General features: G+C 43.9%; 1 protein-coding gene across 1 annotated transcript in view; it reads left to right on the plus strand.

Moving 5' to 3' along the window:
- KIF27 (kinesin family member 27) overlaps positions 1–20,311 on the plus strand; it is a 156,464-nt gene that overhangs the window by 124,830 nt on the left and 11,323 nt on the right. Inside the window, exons 15-16 of the mRNA XM_073633656.1 lie at positions 11,361–11,567; positions 17,951–18,149. Coding sequence (XP_073489757.1) covers positions 11,361–11,567; positions 17,951–18,149 — 406 coding nt within the window. The remainder of the gene's footprint in view (positions 1–11,360; positions 11,568–17,950; positions 18,150–20,311) is intronic.

Consider the following 20,311-nt stretch of genomic DNA (forward strand, 5'->3'; position numbering starts at 1 on the left):
CACCCACTCATTCAGATTAACACCCACCCATCAAGGTGTTGTGATATTTGCATAATTTTTCCTAGGAGCCATCCCACTACCTACATCAGGGAGGAGTACTGTGGCATGGTCTGTCTGCATTGCATAGAGAAGTACAGAGACCCGGTGATTATATCACTATGTCTAAAATAAGTACATCCGAATGAAATGCTTTTATTTGAAATTTTCATTAGCATGTTGAGTAGATGAGGGAGGAACCAGGAGAGGCAAAGTATAAGCAGATTAAACTTCAGCCTTAACCGCTTAAGGACCACCCCAAGTACATATAGTGCGGCAGGGCGGCCCTTAAGCGTAAAATCGCGTACCTGTACGCGATTTCTTTCTTCTGCCTGGGGCTTATGCCACCGGAGACCTGCTCTCACTGTGATTGGACACAGCGGGAGCCAATCAGCAGGTGCGGTGGACACGATGTCCGCTGGAACCCAGCGATCTTTCGTAGAGAGGCAGAACGGTAGTCTGCCTATGTAAACAAGGTAGACCGCTGTTCTGCCAGAGGGGAAGATGGAGATCTTGTGTTTCTGCTAAGCAGGAACACAGATCTCTGTTTTCCTTTAGTCAAAGCACATCCCTCACAGTTAGAAAGCACCCCCCTAGGGACACATTTAACCCTTTGATTGCCACTGATGTTAACCCCTTCCCTGCCAGTGTCATTAGTACAGTGACAGTGCATTTTTTTTAGCACTGATCGCTGTATTGGTGTCACTTGTCCCCAAAAAGTGTCACTTAGCGTCAGATTGGTCTGCCGCAATATCGCAGTCCCGCTAAAAATCGATGATCGCCGGCATTACTAGTAAAAAATATATATAAAAAATAAATCTATCCTATAGTTTTGTAGGCGCTATAACTTTTGCGCAAACCAGTCAATATATGCTTATTGGGATTTTTTTTTACTAAAATCACGTAGCGGAATACATATTGAGTGATCAAATACCACCAAAAAGAAAGCTAAAGCTCTATTTGTGGGAAAAAAAGGACATCAGCAGGGTGATAAATGGATAAGCTGCAAAGCTGTCAGTGAATGTAAGCCAGTCCTATCTCTCTAGCTGGCTCTGAAGAGATCAGATCCTGACAGCTGTAGTTGGCGTTCTGCACGGGAACAGTCTGCCTCATGGCAACCCCTATCATGTCTATGAGTAGTGGAGGCTGCTGCTGGGGAAGCAGTAACATGTTTCAGAGGTTTTCCTCCACCTTTGCAAAGGAGGAAAACCTCTGAAACGTGTTATCAGCCCCCCACCCAGCAGAACCCTCCACTCCTCATAGATATAATAGGGGTTGCCACAAGGCAGACTTTTCCTGTGTAGAACGCCAACTACAGCTGTCAGGATGTGATCTCTTCAGAGCCAGCTAGAGAGATAGGACTGGCTTACATTCACTGACAGCTTTGCAGCCTATCCATCTATCACCCTGCTGACAGCTCCATGGTGTTCTTATCTTCTACCTGTGCTGACTGCCAAGGGCTTACTACTGCAGGCCCCTACAGGAGGGAGGATTCAACAGCAATAGCGGGGGGAGTGCCAGAAAAGAAGGAAAGTGACCGTTCTGTGCAATATCTTTGCACAGAGCAGGTAAGTATAACCTTTTTTTAAAAAAAAAAAAAAAAAAAAAAAAAACTTTAGTAGCACTAACAAGTTTAAGAGCAGTAAATTAAAGCTCAACTCCAACTAACATGTTTCTTGTTCAATATTATTTATTGAAGTTTCTCTCAGCAGAAGCAATAGTAACAGAGGTTACAGTCAAAATCAAAGAACACTGCTATTAGAGAGTGTTAGAAGCTGAATAGTCCAATGGGAAAAAAAAAAAAGGGCATCCAAGAGGCACTGGGACTTTCATATTTAACCACTTCAGCCCCGGATGGATTTACCCCCTTTCTGACCAGAGCACTTTTTGCGATACGGCACTGCATCGCTTTAACTGACAATTGCGCGGTCGTGCAACGTTGCACCTAAACAAAATTGACGTCCTTTTTTTCCCACAAATAGAGCTTTCTTTTGGTGGTATTCGATCACCTCTGCGGTTTTTATTTTTTGCGCTATAAACAAAAAAAGAGCGTCAATTTTGAAAACAAAGATTTTGCTATAATAAATATCCAAAAAAATATATATATAAAAAAAAAATTTCTTCCTCAGTTTAAGCCATTATGTATTCTTCTACATATTTTTGGTAAAAAAAAAAATCGCAATAAGCGTATATTGATTGGTTTGTGCAAAAGTTATAGCGTCTACAAAATATTAATATTTTTATTATTATTTTTTTTTTTTAGTAGTAATGGCAGCGATCTGTGATTTTTATCGTGACTGCGACATTGCGGCGGACACATCGGACACTTTTGACACTATTTTGGGACCATTGTCATTTATACAGCGATCAGTGCTATAAAAATGCACTGTTTACTGTGTAGATGACACTGGCAGGAAAGGGGTTAAACACTAGGGGGCAATCAAGGGGTTAACTGTGTTCTCTCACTGTGTTCTAACTGTAGGGGGGATGGGCTCACTAGAATATGACAGAGATCACTGCTCCTGATCACTGGGAGCAGTAAATCCCTGTCATGTTGCTAGGCAGAACAGGGAAATGCCTTGTTTACATAGGCATCTCCCCGTTCTGCCTTTCCGTGTCAAGATCGCGGGCCACTGATGGACATCGAGTCAGCGGGACCCACTCCCACTTGCCTGCGATTTAAAGGGGACGTACAGGTACGCCCATTTGCGCAGCCGTGCCATTGTGCCGACGTACATGGTTGTGCGCTGGTCGGCAAGTGGTTAAACAAGGTAGTCAGAAGGCAAGAAACTTTTAAAGAGCCCACTGGCTCAGGTTAGGCTGCTCATAACAGGCAAGGCTACCCTACTGTGGGTACAGCAGGTTACCAGAAAAGACGTGCATAAATGGAAGGTGCGCCAGACCAAAAAATATGACTCAAAATTCATTTATTGATGTTGTGTTGTGTTAAAAGACAGCAAACGTTTTCGCGGGTCAAAGGAACTCCCCCTTTATCAGGGCTTCAGTTAAAAATGAGAGCCTTGAGTAGCTTATTTTGACTGCTGATGCAGATACTTCTGGCCAGGAATTCTGATCCAGCAATCTGCTTCCCTGCACAGATTCAAACAGGAAAGCCCAATTTTGAGTCCACTCAAGGTTCTCATTTTTAACTGAAGCCCTGATAAAGGGGGAGTTCCTTTGACCCCCAAAACGCGTTGGCTGTCTTTTAACACAACATCAGTAAGTGAATTTTGACTCTTATTTTTTGGTCTGGATCTCCTTCCATATATGCATGTCTTTTCCTGGTAAGAAGCTGAGAAATGACATGTACAGCAAATCTTAGATGAACAGATTGATGAACCACAAAAGCAGAACTATAACATGTACTAAATTAAATAAATATAAAAAAGAGGGGTTCAGGAAAGAGGGACAGAGGTTCCCTGGGGTCTGCTATATGATCCTCAGTTGTCAATGGGTCAAAGATTTAATAAAGACTCCTGGTAGGAGAAAATGTGAAATCCACATCTTCCAGCTAACACTTTTCAGGCACTTTACAATGACATGCGTTTTTTTTTCTTTTGGAAATGGGTCTAATCCATATAAATAAAAGCTGACTGTTATAAGCAGGGTGGATTTGATTTAAATCAAGTCGATTTAAATCATGATTTAAATCACTAGTAAAAAAAGCTTGATTTGGGGGCGTGATCTGGACATGGCCGAGTGAAGAAGTGTGTGTACAGAGCTCCTGGCCCTTGCCTGTCTTTCCCGGCTTATTAAACGTGAAATCCCTCAGCATGTACTAGGCAAAGTAGAGAAAAGGCAAGGGGAACAAAAAATCATAACAGACATTACAAACAGGCGGTGAGATTCCGCACTATTTCTTGCATCCACAGACGGCCTCCCCGGCGGCCAAAATGGCAGACATGAATCCACCTTCCCATGAGGTGCAGCTACCTCGAGATCCATCGGCCTCTCCAACAGCCTCGGCCGCCTCAGAGACCTACTCGGACACTCCAGCAGTATTCCACTCTGACCCTCAGAGCTCTCAACACCAGCCACTCACCCTGAGAGCAGATGCAGAGCTTAGAGCTCTCCTGCAGGCTTTTACAAGATCTAACATTGAAACGCTCATTGGCAGATTAGAAGCCACACAACGCAAAGAACTCGCCACGGTCAAAAAAGATGTGAAGGCTCTCTCGAATCGCCTGGGAGCGGGTGAGGCATCCGTATCAGCCCTTGAACAACAGGTACTGGCAGTTGAAACACAACAGGCCTCCCAAGCCACCTCTACGGTTGCTCTTCAGCTTTAGCTGGAGGAACTCGAGGACCGGAGCTGCTGGAATAATCTACAGCTCCGGGGCCTGCCAGAAGCAATGAGGATGGAGAACCTGGCGGATACCACCCTTGCCATTTTTCGCAATGTCGCGGGAGACGAATACCCGACTAACCTGTCATTCGACCGCATCCACAGAGCTCTGGGTCCTCGCTCATCTGATCCAGAAGGGGCCGCAGGACGTGATCTGTCAGGTACACCACTATACCCACATAGAAATCATCTTAAGGAAGGCATGGGAGAAAAGAGACATCAAGTTTGATGGTGCAGCGATCAAGATCCTGCCCAACATCTCCAGGGCAGCCCTACAACATGGGCTATGCTCAGAACTGTGCTGGAAGTGGCTCGACAGACAGGAGTTACATACCGCTGGGGCTTTTCCCTCTCGGCAACATTCCAGAGGGAGCAAAGATCATTCACTCTACAAGCACCAGCAGACCCTCCTGCCTTATTTGGCTTCATGGGGGTCAATCCTGTCACGGTGCCTGACTGGCTTCAACTTATACCTTGAATGCTGGGCTGAACTACCACTTCCAGCTTCTGGAGGAATCCTTCGCCCAGACGGCAGAGGAGTCGGCGCCGCTCCCGCGTAACATTGCCTGATGATTCATGTGAGATCTAACAGCTGAGTCTTGTAGAGAAATGTTGTTGCTGTCAGTATGTTTCCCTCTACTGAGCCATTTCCCCCGTTCTAAGCTTTACCTATTATTACTGACATCCCCCTAACTAATGACACCAACCCCCCCCTACCGCAGTGATCTGGGACATACACAGGGTTGGAAGCACGGCTCCTTCACTAAGGTGTGGTACTGTCTGCGGGTTCTTCTGCGATGGGAACATACCCAGCAGGCATGGGAATCTCAATGTTGGGACTGATCTCATCGCCCTACTCACTCTAATCATTTTAAGGGGAACAGCGGAATGCCTTTCACTGTACTGAACTACTTAGGTCTTTGTTCCCAAATTTTTCCAGGTATGCTACCAAACAATACCTGATACCTGGTTTGACGTTGAAAAGGTGACTCCCTAGGGTGTTGTTCAGTTTGCTGCTTCTTCTGGGATGGGAACTTACCCAGTGGACATGGGAACCTCAATGTTTGGACTGCTCTTATCGCCCTACTCACCCTGATCATTTTAAGGGGAGCAGCGGAATGCCTCTCACTACACTGAACTACTTGGGTCTTTGTGCCTACATTTTTCCGGGGTATGCTCCCAAACAATACCCGATACCTGGTTTTACGCTAAAAGGGTGACTTTTTATTTATTTATTTTTTTACAATTGTATTGGCTGATGGGGGGTAAATCATAGTGCATTAACAATAAAGGTATATGATTGTACTGCCTTTATGGGTGGTTGTGTCGGTTATCGGGTGGGGGTGATCTGCTTGCACCATCCTTACTATACTTGGAAGGTTTTGAAGCCTTAATTTTTATAATCAGTGCTCATATTGCACTTGCTGCCTCTCGTTTAGGCCACTGCCCCAGTGCGAAACTCTTATCACCCCCTCCCCGGTATAACGATTCCTATTCCTAGATGCCGCTTCCCTTGGTAACCTAATAGGTGCTAAAATGGTCTCCTGTCCCTCCTCTCACCCTTTGTATGTTACCTGAGGGGGGGGGGGGGATGGTGAGTCCCCCTGAATATATGGGAGAGAGTGTCCAGGTCAATTATCTCCCGCATGGAGGGGATGGGACCCTCTCCTTGACATGGATAGAAGAGTGCACTATATTGTCAGTGCACTGCAGTGAATGCTAACACACTTATTATCCTAGGGCGCGTTACCTACTTGATATTGAAGAGCCTACATAGCAGTGAGCGGGCAACCTGTACTACACATATTCAGGGTTTGCCCTCCTTGTGAGGAAGGGTCGGGGAGGCCCTACGATGTAGACACCGGACAGGACCTGCCGGTCTCCATGCCTATGCTTTTCAAAAAAAGAGGGAGGAGGGGATGTCCTGATTCTGCGTCTGACACAGGCGTTATCCAAAACGTATTCCTTACTTATCTCCCCATCTGAACAACCACAATTGTCCTTCCTACAGAAGTGGGAAGCTGACTTAAATCGCTCATTCTCTGTGTTGGAACGACAAAATTATTCTTAGATTCTCCTTAAAATCATCAATGTGTACAAAAATACAGGAAACTAATTATAAAATTCTAACTAGGTGGTACCAAACGCCACAGGTATTACATAAATTCTATCCGACCACCACGGATAGTTGTTGGAGATGCCAAACAGACAGAGGATCGCTCCTTCATATCTTTTGGTCCTGCCCTAAGCTAACGCACTTCTGGATGATGGTGCGGAAAATAATCCAAAAGTTTACGGACCATAATATTCCCAACGATCCATCTTTCTTTTTACTCCATGTTACCACAATCGCAGCGAAACACTATCAAAAATCAATAGTGCATAATTTATTGAATTCTGCCAAATCTTGCATTCCCTTGATTTGGAAGCAACAAACACCCTCTATTGGGACCTGGTTACGCAAAATAGAGGAGATAAAAAAGTTGGAAGACCTGGTCCTCTCAGCGCAAAATAAACAGGAAAAACATACCAAAATGTGGAGACTAGGGAACATGTTTATTTTATCCGATGGAGTGACGTTGCTTGGATCCTGAGTGGATGGGTACTATCAGTTTAACTGTACAGGCAGAGACGAGAAGTCCATCGCAATCTGGATTCCCTCTTTATCCCATTTCCTCCCCTTCCACCCCCCCTCCCATTCCCTCCCATTCCCTCCCATTCCCACTCAACCTTCTTACTCTTCCTTTTTCTTTTTTCCTCTCTTGGCTTTTCTCGCTAACTTTTTAACTTTGGTCTCTCTATCTATCTCCCTTTCCCCTTTTTTCCTTTTTTGTTTCTAGCCCCATCTGTTCTTGGGGATACATAAACCACAGGAATTAGGCAGTTCAAACACTGAAAGCACTGCTAATAAGCGAAAATATATTTTGATTGATTTAATTCCGTTAATATAATGGTTAGACATGACTGATGACACTATATGCAAATGTAATTGTGACCGTTTTATGCCATTGTTGTATTTGAATTTTGCCTCTACTGAATCCCATTATAATAAAAAATGTATATTTGAAAAAAAAGGCTTGATTTAATTCAGCTTGATTTAAATCATAATTTTTAAAGAGCAACTGTCATCTCTGGCCCGCTGTTGACTCACCGACAGTCCCATTCACTTTAATGGGACGGCTGATGATGCGGCAGTGACACAACAAGGTGAGGGACGTGGCAGCAGCAGGTGAGTGGATGCCCGCTAACAGGCACTGCCATGAAGGATCTGAAATTACAGGTGCTCTTTAAATGTAAGAACTTATTCTTACTGGTAGTTAGAATCTTTAATATTTGTAAACAAAATGAATGTTTCCTATTTAGAATAATAAGCTGTCAGGTTAGTAAAACAGCAATATCAGAACCGATTCAAACATAGTTTGTAGTGTACATAGATTTGCAAAACAATGGGATAAAGGAATATTCCTGAACTTTGTTTTATCTCATGGTTACTGTCAAATTGTGGGAATGCATCAATGCAGTGCATGTTATCTCAGCTTGCAGAGCTTGGATTAATTTAAATGACTTTACCAAAAATTTAAATATTGCAGAATTTACAGCCTCATGCTACATAACTAAGCTCCAAACTAAATTATTAATGTATCTTAAATAGAAAACTATATTTGGATAGATTTTTACTCCAAAAGCATTTTATTAAAATAAATTTGATAACTCCTCACCCACGCAAGACATTATCGACCAATATATTTGGGATTCCCATCTTCCCTCTCTCCCAATAGAATCCCAGACTCTACTGGACGAACCAATAACACTAGAGGAACTACAGATAGCGGTCAATTCCATGAAGGTAGGGAAAGCCCCAGGCCCAGACGGGTATACCGCCCAGTACTATAAGACCCTGCTACCAATTTTGGGTCCACGAATGGTGACTCTTTTCAACGCCCTAGGGGCAGACTCAAACTTTCCCGGGGAAACCCTTAAAGCCCATATTTCATTAATTCACAAAGAGGGGAAGGATCCAGGTTCTTGCGGAAGCTATAGACCCATCTCCCTCTTAAATTTGGACCTTAAATTATTTTCAAAAATAATAGCGACCAGATTAGCTCAGCATCTTCAATGCCTTATTCACCTGGACCAGGTTGGATTTATACCCTCCAGAGAGGCGAGGGACGATACCATAAAGGTACTCAACCTACTTCAAATAGCAACCTCCGAGAAAATTCCCTGTGTTCTAGTGAGTACAGATGCCGAAAAGGCTTTCGACAGGGTGAAATGGAGCTACATGCTCTCTGTGCTCCGTCATATTGGCCTAGGCAACAGGATGCTACGTTGGATTGGTAATATCTACTCCAACCCTTCAGCTCAAGTGAAAGTTAATGGAGTACTATCTAGCCCCTTCCCCATAAGAAATGGAAGGAGGCAAGGTTGCCCATTATCCCCCCTTCTCTTCGCCCTATCCCTAGAGCCCTTTTTATGCACAATTAGATCAAACCCGGATATTTCTGGCCTACAGATTGAGGGTTCGCACTGCAAAATATCAGCATATGCTGACGACTTGCTTTTCTCTTTAACGAACCCCAGAATTTCTCTTCCGAACCTTATGCGAGAATTCAATGTTTACGGTGCAATATCAAATCTAAAGATAAACTTTTCGAAATCTGAGGCAATGGGTATTGCGGTTCCCCCTCACATATTACATCAATTAACATCCAACTTTCGCTTCAAATGGACTGAGACCGACCTAAAATACCTGGGAACTAGGATTCCTTCTGACATAGCACGGACGTTTGACTTGAATTTCCCCCCTCTATTGACGAAGACCAGGGCACTTTTAGAGAAGTGGCACTCAGGATTCCACTCATGGTTTGGGAGGTGTAATCTCCTTAAGATGAGCATACTGCCAAAATTTATCTATCTCATTCAAGCACTACCCATACACATCCCACCCTCCTTTTTTCAGAAGATCCATTCACTTTTCATTAGATTTGTATGGGCACATAAAAAGCCCCGCTTACGTCGTTCACTGATGATACTTTACCCTACATAAAACTATATTACTTAGCATCACATCTAGGACGCATATTGGATTGGAGGAGAAATAGTTTATCTAAGTTGTGGGTTCAGATCGAACAGGCTCAATCTCTCATACCCCTAAAGGGTGCGCTGTGGTGCTACGGCAACCTACCTATTAGTCTAAAATCTCACCCATTAATCGGTACCACCTTGCGACATAGCCACCAAACAGCTCTCCGTTTTCTGCTCACGACGAAAAAGTCGCCGCTATACCCTGTGTTAGGTAACCCAAACTTCGACCCGGGTCTGTACTCGACGGAATTCTCCTCTCTAAGGGAACTAGACTGTGATCACGTATCCAGCTTCATTTTGGAAGGGAAATGTCCTTCCATCTCAGATCTGTCCAACCCTGCAGGACCATTCCACCTCCCTTTCCGGAAAGCGGTACAACTACATCACTATCTGCACTCCCTTTCTAGACCATTGGACTTCACACGGGAACTTACATCTTTTGAGGAGCTGTGTGCTGGTGAAGGTTCATTAGCGCATATTCTCTCTCAAACATATTTGATGCTAATTTCGCCAAGTATACCACCACAGCTGCCCTACTTGAACAGCTGGGAAAGAGATTTACATCTCACCTTTTCAACGGCTCAAAGACAGCGTATTATTACCCTTTCCCTTAAATCCTCGCTATGTACCAGAGTGCAAGAGGCTAATTTTAAATTGCTTACACGCTGGTACCTGACTCCCTCCAGACTACAGAAATGTTTCCCATCCTCCTCTGGGCGGTGCTGGCGCTGCTCGGGGGAGGAGGGAACCCTGATCCATATCTTTTGGTCATGTCCTCAGTTGAGGAACTTTTGGGAGGAAGTCAGGCACATTACTCAGAGGTTCACAGACTGTCATCCCTGACGATGCCACATTTTTTCTCCTACATTTATCCACGATCCCCATCAAAGCATATAAGAAATCTTTAGTACGTCACTTACTAAATGCACCAAAAGGGTGTATTCCCCTTCTCTGGAAACAAAGTCGCCCCCCATCCATATCATTGTGGTTGCGTAAAGTCGAGGAGGTCAAGAAAATGGAAGACCTGATCCTTTCTGCGCAACATAAACAAGAGGCCCATAAACAGACTTGGGATATCTGGAATCTCTTCATCTATTCAGATGAAGGCCAACAATTGCTTGGAAGTTAACCCTCTCTTTTTTCTTTGGACTTCTCAAAGGCTCAGTCCTGTATAATTTGTTGATTTGCCATGTCTCCCAGGCCCTCTCCCCTCCCCTCTCCCCCCCTCCCCTCTCCCCCCCTCCTCTTCTCTGTTCTCTCTAATTCTTCCTTGATTCTTTTGCCTTTTTCTTTCTTATCTTTATTTTGTTGAAAAGTGGAAAAAGTAGGCGAGGAATACCCTGACTTTGTTACCTGAAATAAAGGTTGTGCTTATCAGGTGTGAGCTCAGTTAAGAGATGAATATATGTTCCAATAATCACACTCTCACATGTAATTGTATCTGCCATTTGTTTGTCTAAGCTGTGTTGAAATTGATGTGACCTAAACTGTATTTGCACTTGGTTATATGCTTCCTCGCCCCAGTTTGGAGTTGAATAAACTTTATATTTGAAAAAAAAAATAAATTTGATAAAAATCAAAAAAATCTGATTTAAATAAAAATTTGCATGGAGGACCAAATGGCCTGCATGCAAAAGTGGAAACAATAATATGCTACTAAAGGCTAATATTACCGGTATTGTTCCCATATAATTACCAGAATACAATATGTTTCCTTATAGTGGTCCTTTTAACTCCTGACTTGTCTCTCAGCACACAGAGGGCAAGCTTTTAATACATTTGTAGAATTCCCTAAAAATCTGTTTTGTCAGTTTATTCTGAAAATGGAAGTGAATGAATGAGTCTACTGCACAGTAGAAACACTGCTGAGTGCCTGATGTACTTGTTTCCACAGGAAGAGCACATCTTGTTCCAGTTGGAAGAAGGAATAGATGCCTTGGAGGCTGCCATTGAGTATAAAAATGAATGCATTCAAAGCCGACAACAGGTCTTAAAAGAGTCCTCTCAAATCCTCACACAGAGTGAAAACAACGTCATTAAAAAATTCAGCTCCTTTTCTGCTGCTGAGACAAAATCTATCCTTGTCAAGTACTTTAAAAAGGTAGGAGCTGGTAACTGTTTCTCAATAGCATTATTTAAAGCTTCTTGAATAAAGCCTAAGTGATGCTACACATTCTTTGGTGGTTTTATGTCCTATCAGGAGGTATTCTAAATGCATTGTGACCCATCTCTTAAGGACAACCAAACTGCCAGAGAAAACAAATGCATTTACTTATTTTACTCTCTTTACTCTCTTTACTCTATTTATTCTGTCTTATATTTTAATTTTATGGATGTTTTATTTGTAGTGTAGTTTTAATTTCTTTTATTTGGTGCTAATGGCTGTTATTGGTAATTTTGTTGTGTTTTTGTATCTTCTTCTGTTCTTTGCTGTGATCTTGTGTTGTCTTTGTTGAGTGAGGCTGCGTTGCACCAATTTCAAAATTACCCTTTGGGATTAATAACGTATTCTGTACAAATGAAACTTACAGATCCACAACATATAGGATTAATAGAAAATGACTTCACAAATTTTAAAATTCTGCAAACTTTCTATATTTTTTTTTATGCACTTTTACCTGCTTGTGTTTACCAGAAACATACTTCAAGTGATTCTAAAGGCTGAATGTTTTTAACCTTCATGCATTACCTTCATGCATTACCTTCATCATTACCCTCTATGTGCAGCGCCCCCCCCCAATCCTTACCTGAGCTCCCTCTGATCCTCGGCTGTCCCGGGACTCTCCCTCCTCATTGGCTGAGGCCGGAGCCCATTGGCTGTCTGCAATCCACATCTGCCTTGCTGCAACCATCGGTAACTACTTAGACCCTTCCCTGCAACACAAAAGCCACTTTGCCTGTCTGCAATCCACATCTGCCTCGCTGTAACCATCGGTAACTACTTACACCCTTCCCTGCAATACAAAAGCCACTTTGCCTGTCTGCAGTCCACATCTGCCTCGCTGTAACTATTGGTAAATGCTTACACCCTTCCCTGCAACACAAAAGCCAGTTTGCCTGTCTGCAATCCACATCTGCCTCGCTGTAACTATCTGCCTCGCTGTAACTATCGGTAACTGCTTACACCCTTCCCTGCAACACAAAAGCCACTTTGCCTGTCTGCAATCCACATCTGCCTCGCTGTAACTATCGGTAGCCACCAACTAAACTCACTCTTCTCTTAAGCACTGGGCTACATTGCTTGACTGAACTCAACTTCTACCTTGCTAACACTTTGAAACTGGTGTTTGTACTTGTTTTGTTTGGAAGTTTAATTTGTATTATGCTGCCTTGCCCAAGATCAAACGGCTAGCCTTATTTTGCTGTCTCCCTCTTGCTTTGCACTCTGTTTAGGCCAGAAAACCCCCACTTTCACCATGTGTCTTTTTTATTATCTCTTAAATGAACAATTTTTAACCTCCCATCCCAGTATAAATTCAGTTCAACTCTTGGGACAGCTTGCCACTTCAGGCTCATGCTAATCATCTTCTTTGCAATAACGTTCTCTATCCTCAAACTCTCATTTCTTAACCCCCCCTTCCACCCCACAACCTGTACATATCTCCCTCACTTTTGCACTCTCAATATTACTGCACTTATCACCTTGTGCTCATTCTGAGCCCACACAATGTCACCACTTCCACTTCACTGCAGCATCTGCCCTCCTATAAATCCCACTCCCACATTACTGCCCTCACCCTCCTACTACTCCAAATGTCTGGGGATATCCCTCCAGCCAACTCTCATCCCCAGAATTGTCAGTCTACCTTCTCTGACAGTAGCCATAACTCCCATTCTCTTATCTCAATTCCCATGATTCCATGAGCCGCCGCCCCCCATATGTGTGCCCTCTGGAATGCCCGCTCAGTCTCTAACAAAGTTGCCACTGTTGGTGACCTTTTCCTCTCAAACTCCCTCAATCTACTTGCTGTTCCTGAAACCTGGCTCTAGGAATCCGACACTGCCTCTCCAGCTGCCCTCTCCCATGATGGCCTCCTCTGGACTCACTCATCCAGACCCAGAGGATGAAAAGGAGGTGGAGTTGGACTTCTCCTCTCCCCACAAAGCACCTTCCAGGCTCTCCCTACACTTCCCTCTCTTTCCCTCTGTTCTTTTGAAGTGGACTGCATTCATCTTTTTTCTCCAGTTTGTCTGAGCATTGCAGTAATTTACCAGCCCAGTGTCACGCTTTCTCGAGGACTTCTTTGCATGGCTACCCCTACTTTCTTTCCTCTTAAGTACCCGCCATCATATTTGTGACTTTATAAAAGGGGGGAACTAATGCGCAAAACCTAACTCACTCAAAAAAAACTCACTCAAAATGATAAAATGAAGGATGTTAGAAGCCGCCAACATATATAAGTGTTCCCACACAGATAGAAATAATGTATATAAGAAGGTATTCCTTCTTATATATTTGTGACTTTAACATGCCAATCAATGTTAACACTTCAGCCACTTTTCAACTACTCAACTTAACCTCCTCTTTTAAGCTAACACAGTGGACACAAACCAACACTCTCGACCTCGTATTCTCCCACCTCTGCACTCCCTGCAACCTCTCTAACACCCCCTTTCCTCTCCTCTCTCTGATCACAACTTTCACAATCTGTTTCACACTCTCCCTGTCTCCTACCTCCCATGCCACCAACCTGCAAACAGTTACTCGCAGGAACTTTCGCCACCTCAATCCTTCTCTTCTTCAATCTGGTACGGACTGCCTTTATGATAAAATCGCACCCCTGTCCTGCCCAAATCTGCCCATTTCTGTCTACAACAACATACTGTCATCCTCCCTGGACACACTCGCTTCTCTTTCCACATGCAGAACCAGGCCTCGCCTGCTTTAACCCTGGCAAACAGAGGACACCAGAAGTCTCAAGAGACTCAGCCATGCCCTTGAGCGAGCGTGGTGTAAAACTAAATCCCTAGAAATCTGCCCTTCTTAAATACAACTCCTGCCTCCACTTTGCTTAACAAACCTACTACAACACTCTCATCAAAACCCTCTCGTTAACATTTTTCTACCCTTAATTTCTTACTTCACCACCAATTTGCTTACTGCTCAGGAGATTGCCAATGATTTCAAAAACAAAATCGACACAATTTGTGATGAGATATCCAGCGCCCAGCTTCCTCCCCAAACCAACACACCAATTCCAACACCTCCACTAAATACTTTCCTCCTTTATCCCTGTTACCACTGAGGAAGTTGCCAAACTCCTTTCCACGGCCCACCTCATCACATGTTCCCTGGACCCTGTCCCCTCGCAATTACTGCGACCACCTTCCTACTCTATCCTAAACCTTTCCTTCCCCACTCAAACATGCACCGGTTACTCCCATACTTAGAAAAAACCCTTACTGAACCCCACCTGTTTAAATAACTTAAGCCCCATCTCCCTGCTCCAGTTTGCCTCCAAGCTTCTTGAACACCTTGTCCACCTACCTCACTGACAACCTTTTCAATCCCCTACAGTCTGGCTTCTGCCCACAACATTCCAGTGAAACTGCCCTACTACCAACCTACCAACTGCTAAAACCAACAGGCAGTACTCCATACTCATACTCTTAGACGTTTCTGCTTCCTTCGACACCGTTGACCACCCACTCCTCCTCAACAAACTCCACTCCCTTGGCCTCTGTGATTCTGCTCTTTCCTGGTTCTTCTCCTACCTATCTCATCGCACTTTCAGTGTCACATACAACACCATCTTCTCTTCCTCTTTCTGTTAGGGTACCCCAAGGCTCCATCCTTGGGCCCCTCCTATTTTCTCTCTATACCTCTTCCCTGGGCCAGTTGATAACCTCCCATGGATTCCAAGACCACCTCTATGCTGAGGACACCCAGATCTATCTCTCCACTCCTCAACTCACCCCCTCAATCTCTTCGCGTATCACAAACTTACTGTGCGACATATCAGTATGGAAGTCACACCAGTTCCTCAAACTCAATCTGTCTAAAACTGAGCTTGTAATATTTCCTTCTCCCTGATCCCCTACCTATGACTTTACCATTGAGATCAACGGCACAACCATTGGTCTCTCCACACATGCCAAGGTGCTGAATGTAATCCTAGACTGTGACCTCTCCTACAGCCCCCACATACAATCACTGGCTACCTCTTGCTGCCTTAACCTCTTCAACATTTCCAGAATTTGCCCCTTCCGGATTAATAACACCACAAAACAACTTATTCACTCCTTGGTTATTTCCTGCCTTGACTACTGCAACTCTCTCCTCACTGGCCTACCTTTACACAGGCTATCCCCCCTTCAGTCTATTATAAATGCTGCTGCTAGACTAATACACCTTACTAATCGATCTGTGACTGCTGCTCCTCTCTGCCAATCCCTTCACTGGCTTCCCCTACCCCACCATATAAAATTAAAAATACTAACCACAACATATAAGGCCATCCACAACATCGTCCCCAAGCTACATCACCAACCTTCTCTGCAGATACCGCCCAAATCGTATGCTCCCCTCCTCCCAAGACCTCTTGCTCTCTAGTTCCCTTGTTACCTCCCCCCATACCCACCTCCAGGACTTCTCCAGAGCTTCTTCCATCCTCTGCAACTCCCTGCCTTAGTATATACAGTCAGCCCCTACCCTGTTCGTCTTTAGGCGACCTCTGAAAACTCACTTATTCAGGGAAGCCTACCCCACCTCCACCTAGGAACTTTACCCGAGTCACCTCCATCAGATCATCTTCCGCAGCTATTACCTTTTGTACCACCTCCCCCCTCCCTTTAGATTCTAAGCTTCATGAGCAAGGCCCTCCTATTCCTTCTGTATCAAATAGCTGGTGTCATAAATGATCACATGTTCAGCATCATGGCAGTTGCCATTTAGACAGAAGCTAGGACGGCAGCTTCCATGGCTGAAAAGGATAGAAGGGTTTAGTTCTGCTTTTTTTTTTTTTCTTTTTTTTTTTTTTTTTTTTTAGTGAATTACTATATATTTTGGCTTTAATGCAATGCTACCAAAAAATGTGAAACTCAACATCTCCCTCCACAACGTTTACTAGGCTCATCCAGGCACCAAAACTCTTCTTTACAGCCAGTCAAATACCTTCTACTGGCACTACCAGGTATCGGGGAGGTCCCTGTCCCTCCACAATGCAGCACTTAGGGCCTGCATGCCCAGTCACCAACCCCCAGTAGTCACAGAAAGCGATGTGTATCATAGGATGTGCAATTACCACTACTATTGGGCTGCTTACTTTACAAAAAGGGGCCCTTTGGGAGTTTTCCTACTGTTTCGGCATGTTTGCTATGTTTTGAATCATGGGAAGCAGTTTTTTTTTTTTTGTTTTTTTTTAGCACTCTTGATATTTTTCCCTTTAATATTGTAAAAACAAACAGTAATTATTAAATATCGCAAAAAGAAAGCTCTATCAGTCTCAAAAAAATGGTATAAAATGAATCTTAGTCCAGTGTTTCATAACGAACTAACAGTCAAGTCAAACTATAACAGCACTAAAAATTGACCTAGTAATGAAGGAGTATTACAGGCTAGTGGTCAAAGCTACAGACATCCCTACTGTTATGCCGCGTACACAGGATCGGAATTTCCGACAGCAAAACCGTGGATTTTTTTTCGAAGGATGTTGGCTCAAACTTGTCTTGCATACACACGTCACACAAATGTCAGAAATTCCGAATGTGAGAACACGATGACGTAGAAGACGTACGACGAGCCGAGAAAAAGGAAGTTCAATAGCCAGTGCAGCTCCTTCTGCTAGATTGCGAGCGCGCGTGAGCTTTTGTGCGACGGACTTGTGTACACACGATCGGACTTTCTGACAAGTGAAGTTGGCGGAAAGTTTGAGGACCTGCTCTCAAACATTTGAGGCTGGAAATTCTGACGGTAAATGTTCGATGGAGCATACACACAGTCGGACTTTCCGACAACAAGCTCACATCGAACATTTCCCGTTGGAAAGTCCGACCGTGTGTACGCGCATTCATCTCTTTAGGTAAGAGCTGAAGAACACTTTGAGGGCATCAGGAAATCTGGAAGCCTAATCAATGGTTTGCTGGTACTTGAATACGTGCCTGAATGCACACGGTCCAAAGCCCTCGGAACAATGTCCACCCATCGTGTATTTTGGCCTGTCATTGGTTTTGACGGGCTGCTGACAGCAGACTGTATGCTGCACCTGTGTGTGTCTCCCTTGCTCCCAAAATCTGCTTTTTTTCACCAGCATCTTTTACCTGAAGAAAGCCCCCGGAGCTGGACAGAGAAAGAAGTCTGATAAAATGCTGGATTGTGGAAAGGACAGGAAGAAGTACTGTAAAGTAAAAAATGTTTTGACAATGTGCACATCTAGTAGTTTCAGTTAAGTTGGGATGATTCAAGGAGGCTTTTTTCTGTACATGTTTTCCACACAAATTTGTGAATGCAACTGTTTGGAACATACAGAAACTTTTTTTTTTTAGGTTGTGACTCTACGAGAGACTGAACGGAAGCTGCAGCTGCAGTGCCAAGAGCTAACTATGAAAGTGTCGGAGCAGGAAAATATAGTGAGAGAGCTGGAGTCTGCTTTGGAGCATCTTACACTGCAAACTGACAGGAGGATGACCCAGCAACAAAAGGAACATGAACAAAAGATGCAGCTTATTCTACAGCACTTTAAAGGTATGTTGGCTGTCGGTTATAAATATTTCAGGCTGTTTCATCCTAATTTCCTTATGTGCTTGTACAGGTATAGGTATTTGTGTGCGATATATGGCAGCGTTGCGTGCATTTTCTTTCTCATGTATGAACTGCCATTCCTGTGGGCAGGAATCGCAGCACCTACACTTTCTCCACAGATGAGAAATGAAAGTGCCCCTTCTTTGTGAATATGTCTTTTGGCACTGGACTCTGCTAAAGCCACAGTACACCCATCTGGTAGAACCCTGTTCCTGAAAATTGCTCAGGAGTTATACCTGCAGGAGGGGTGAAGACTGGCCTCAGGCCATGTACCCTAGATCCTGTGTCTCTATCCCCTGATGTACCAGTGGGGTGACATGGGGCCTTCTATGGACCTTGTCTGCGGTGAGTAGGGTTTTTCTTTCCTTGCATACAGGGAGCCTGTTGGTGCATACATCCCTGGCCTCTCGTAAGTGGTTAATGTTAATCTGCTGTGTTCTGACTACAACACTTTCAATCCCATGGCGGGAAAGGGAGATGCCACTATTTTTTTTGTGTGCAGTGGATGCTTAAGTTGCTTTTAGCGCAGCTATGCAGGCTTTGAGCCCTTCTGCTCCTGCGTGATTCCCCTCTATGGCAGTTGTTTCAAGCATACTCCATTTTCTCAAGACCTGCATTGACCTTGTTGCCTTTCTGTCCTGCACCTACATAAAATCTATGATGCCCTGGGCATTAACTGGCTCCCTGCTGCCTTACAGTAACCTGGCCACAGAGAGCATTAACCTTTTTTGCGCCAGCAGCAATTTTGTGAGTACACTTGTTGGTCATCTCTCACACACCCGATAAAGTCTTTGCTCCTCCTAAACATTTTTCCCAGCAATATCCTATGTAAGAGGGCTTCCTAAAGAAATACACTATCCCTGTTGTGGAGCTGGCCATTTTCTTCCTTGACAATACTCTAATGCCCTGTACACACGGTCGGACATTGATCGGACATTCCGACAACAAAATCTATGGATTTTTTCCGATGGATGTTGGCTCGAACTTGCCTTGCATACACACGGTCACACAAAGTTGTCAGAAAATCCGATCGTTCTGAACGTGGTGACGTAAAACACGTAAGTCAGGACTATAAACGGGGCAGTAGCCAATAGCTTTAGTTTCTTAATTTATTCTGAACATGCGTGGCACTTTGTGTGTCGGATTTGTGACACACGATCGGAATTTCCGACAACGGATTTTGTTGTCGGAAAATTTTATAGCAAGCTCTCAAACTTTGTGTGTCGGAAATTCATATGGAAAATGTGTGATGGAGCCTACACACGGTTGGAATTTCCAACAACAAGGTCCTATCATACATTTTCCATCGGAAAATCCGACCGTGTGTACAGGGCATAACTGTCCCTGTTGAGGGCATCCCCATGTTTAAAGACCCATTGGATAAACGTCTAGAAGTCCTTTAGGACCATGTCCATCTGCCAGACCTTTGCTGTCTAGTCCAAGGTTATGCCCTAGGATCCTGGTTCTATCCTAATGGATCCTTATTTCCTCCAGTAACTAGAGTGCATGCCTGTAGCCCTATTCTGAAGATTGAATAAACCCTATGCACTCTGCTATACATCCTTACAAATTTTAAGCAAACTTTTGAATAAAATCGGGGATTCTTGATTTGCGAATACTCCAATTCTTGGTCAGGCTAGCCAACTTCATATATAAACAAAAAATTGTGCGCTAGCATAAATGTATCATATATTGTGAAATTAAATCTGCAACTAAAAAGCTTCTTGGAAAAATACCAGAAGCTGTAGTATATATTAAGAATAAACCACAGTGCAGCAAGATAACAAATTACAAGTTATAACACATCTCCGTGAAGGAAAATATATGAAAAAGGGTGAAAAGTTCAAAAGTACAATTAAAATCCAGATAGCCTGAAAAACGTCACATTCAGTTCATGAAAAACGGAATTGCAAGGAAAGGTATATGAGAAAGATAAGCCGTTCCTTTGGTGTATCACATCAGGATGGAAAGGTGAAGGATGTAGGAACACTTCAAAAGCCACCGATAGTTCCGGAAGAGTAGTAATGGGTGTACCCTTACCGAACTTGTTGGACCTCCTATGTAGCGAGGTCATATGGGCTTGCAGATATAGCCCTCTGCGGGGA

The sequence above is a fragment of the Aquarana catesbeiana genome, linkage group LG01 (assembly GCF_042186555.1).
Source record: "Aquarana catesbeiana isolate 2022-GZ linkage group LG01, ASM4218655v1, whole genome shotgun sequence".
Taxonomy (NCBI): domain Eukaryota; kingdom Metazoa; phylum Chordata; class Amphibia; order Anura; family Ranidae; genus Aquarana; species Aquarana catesbeiana.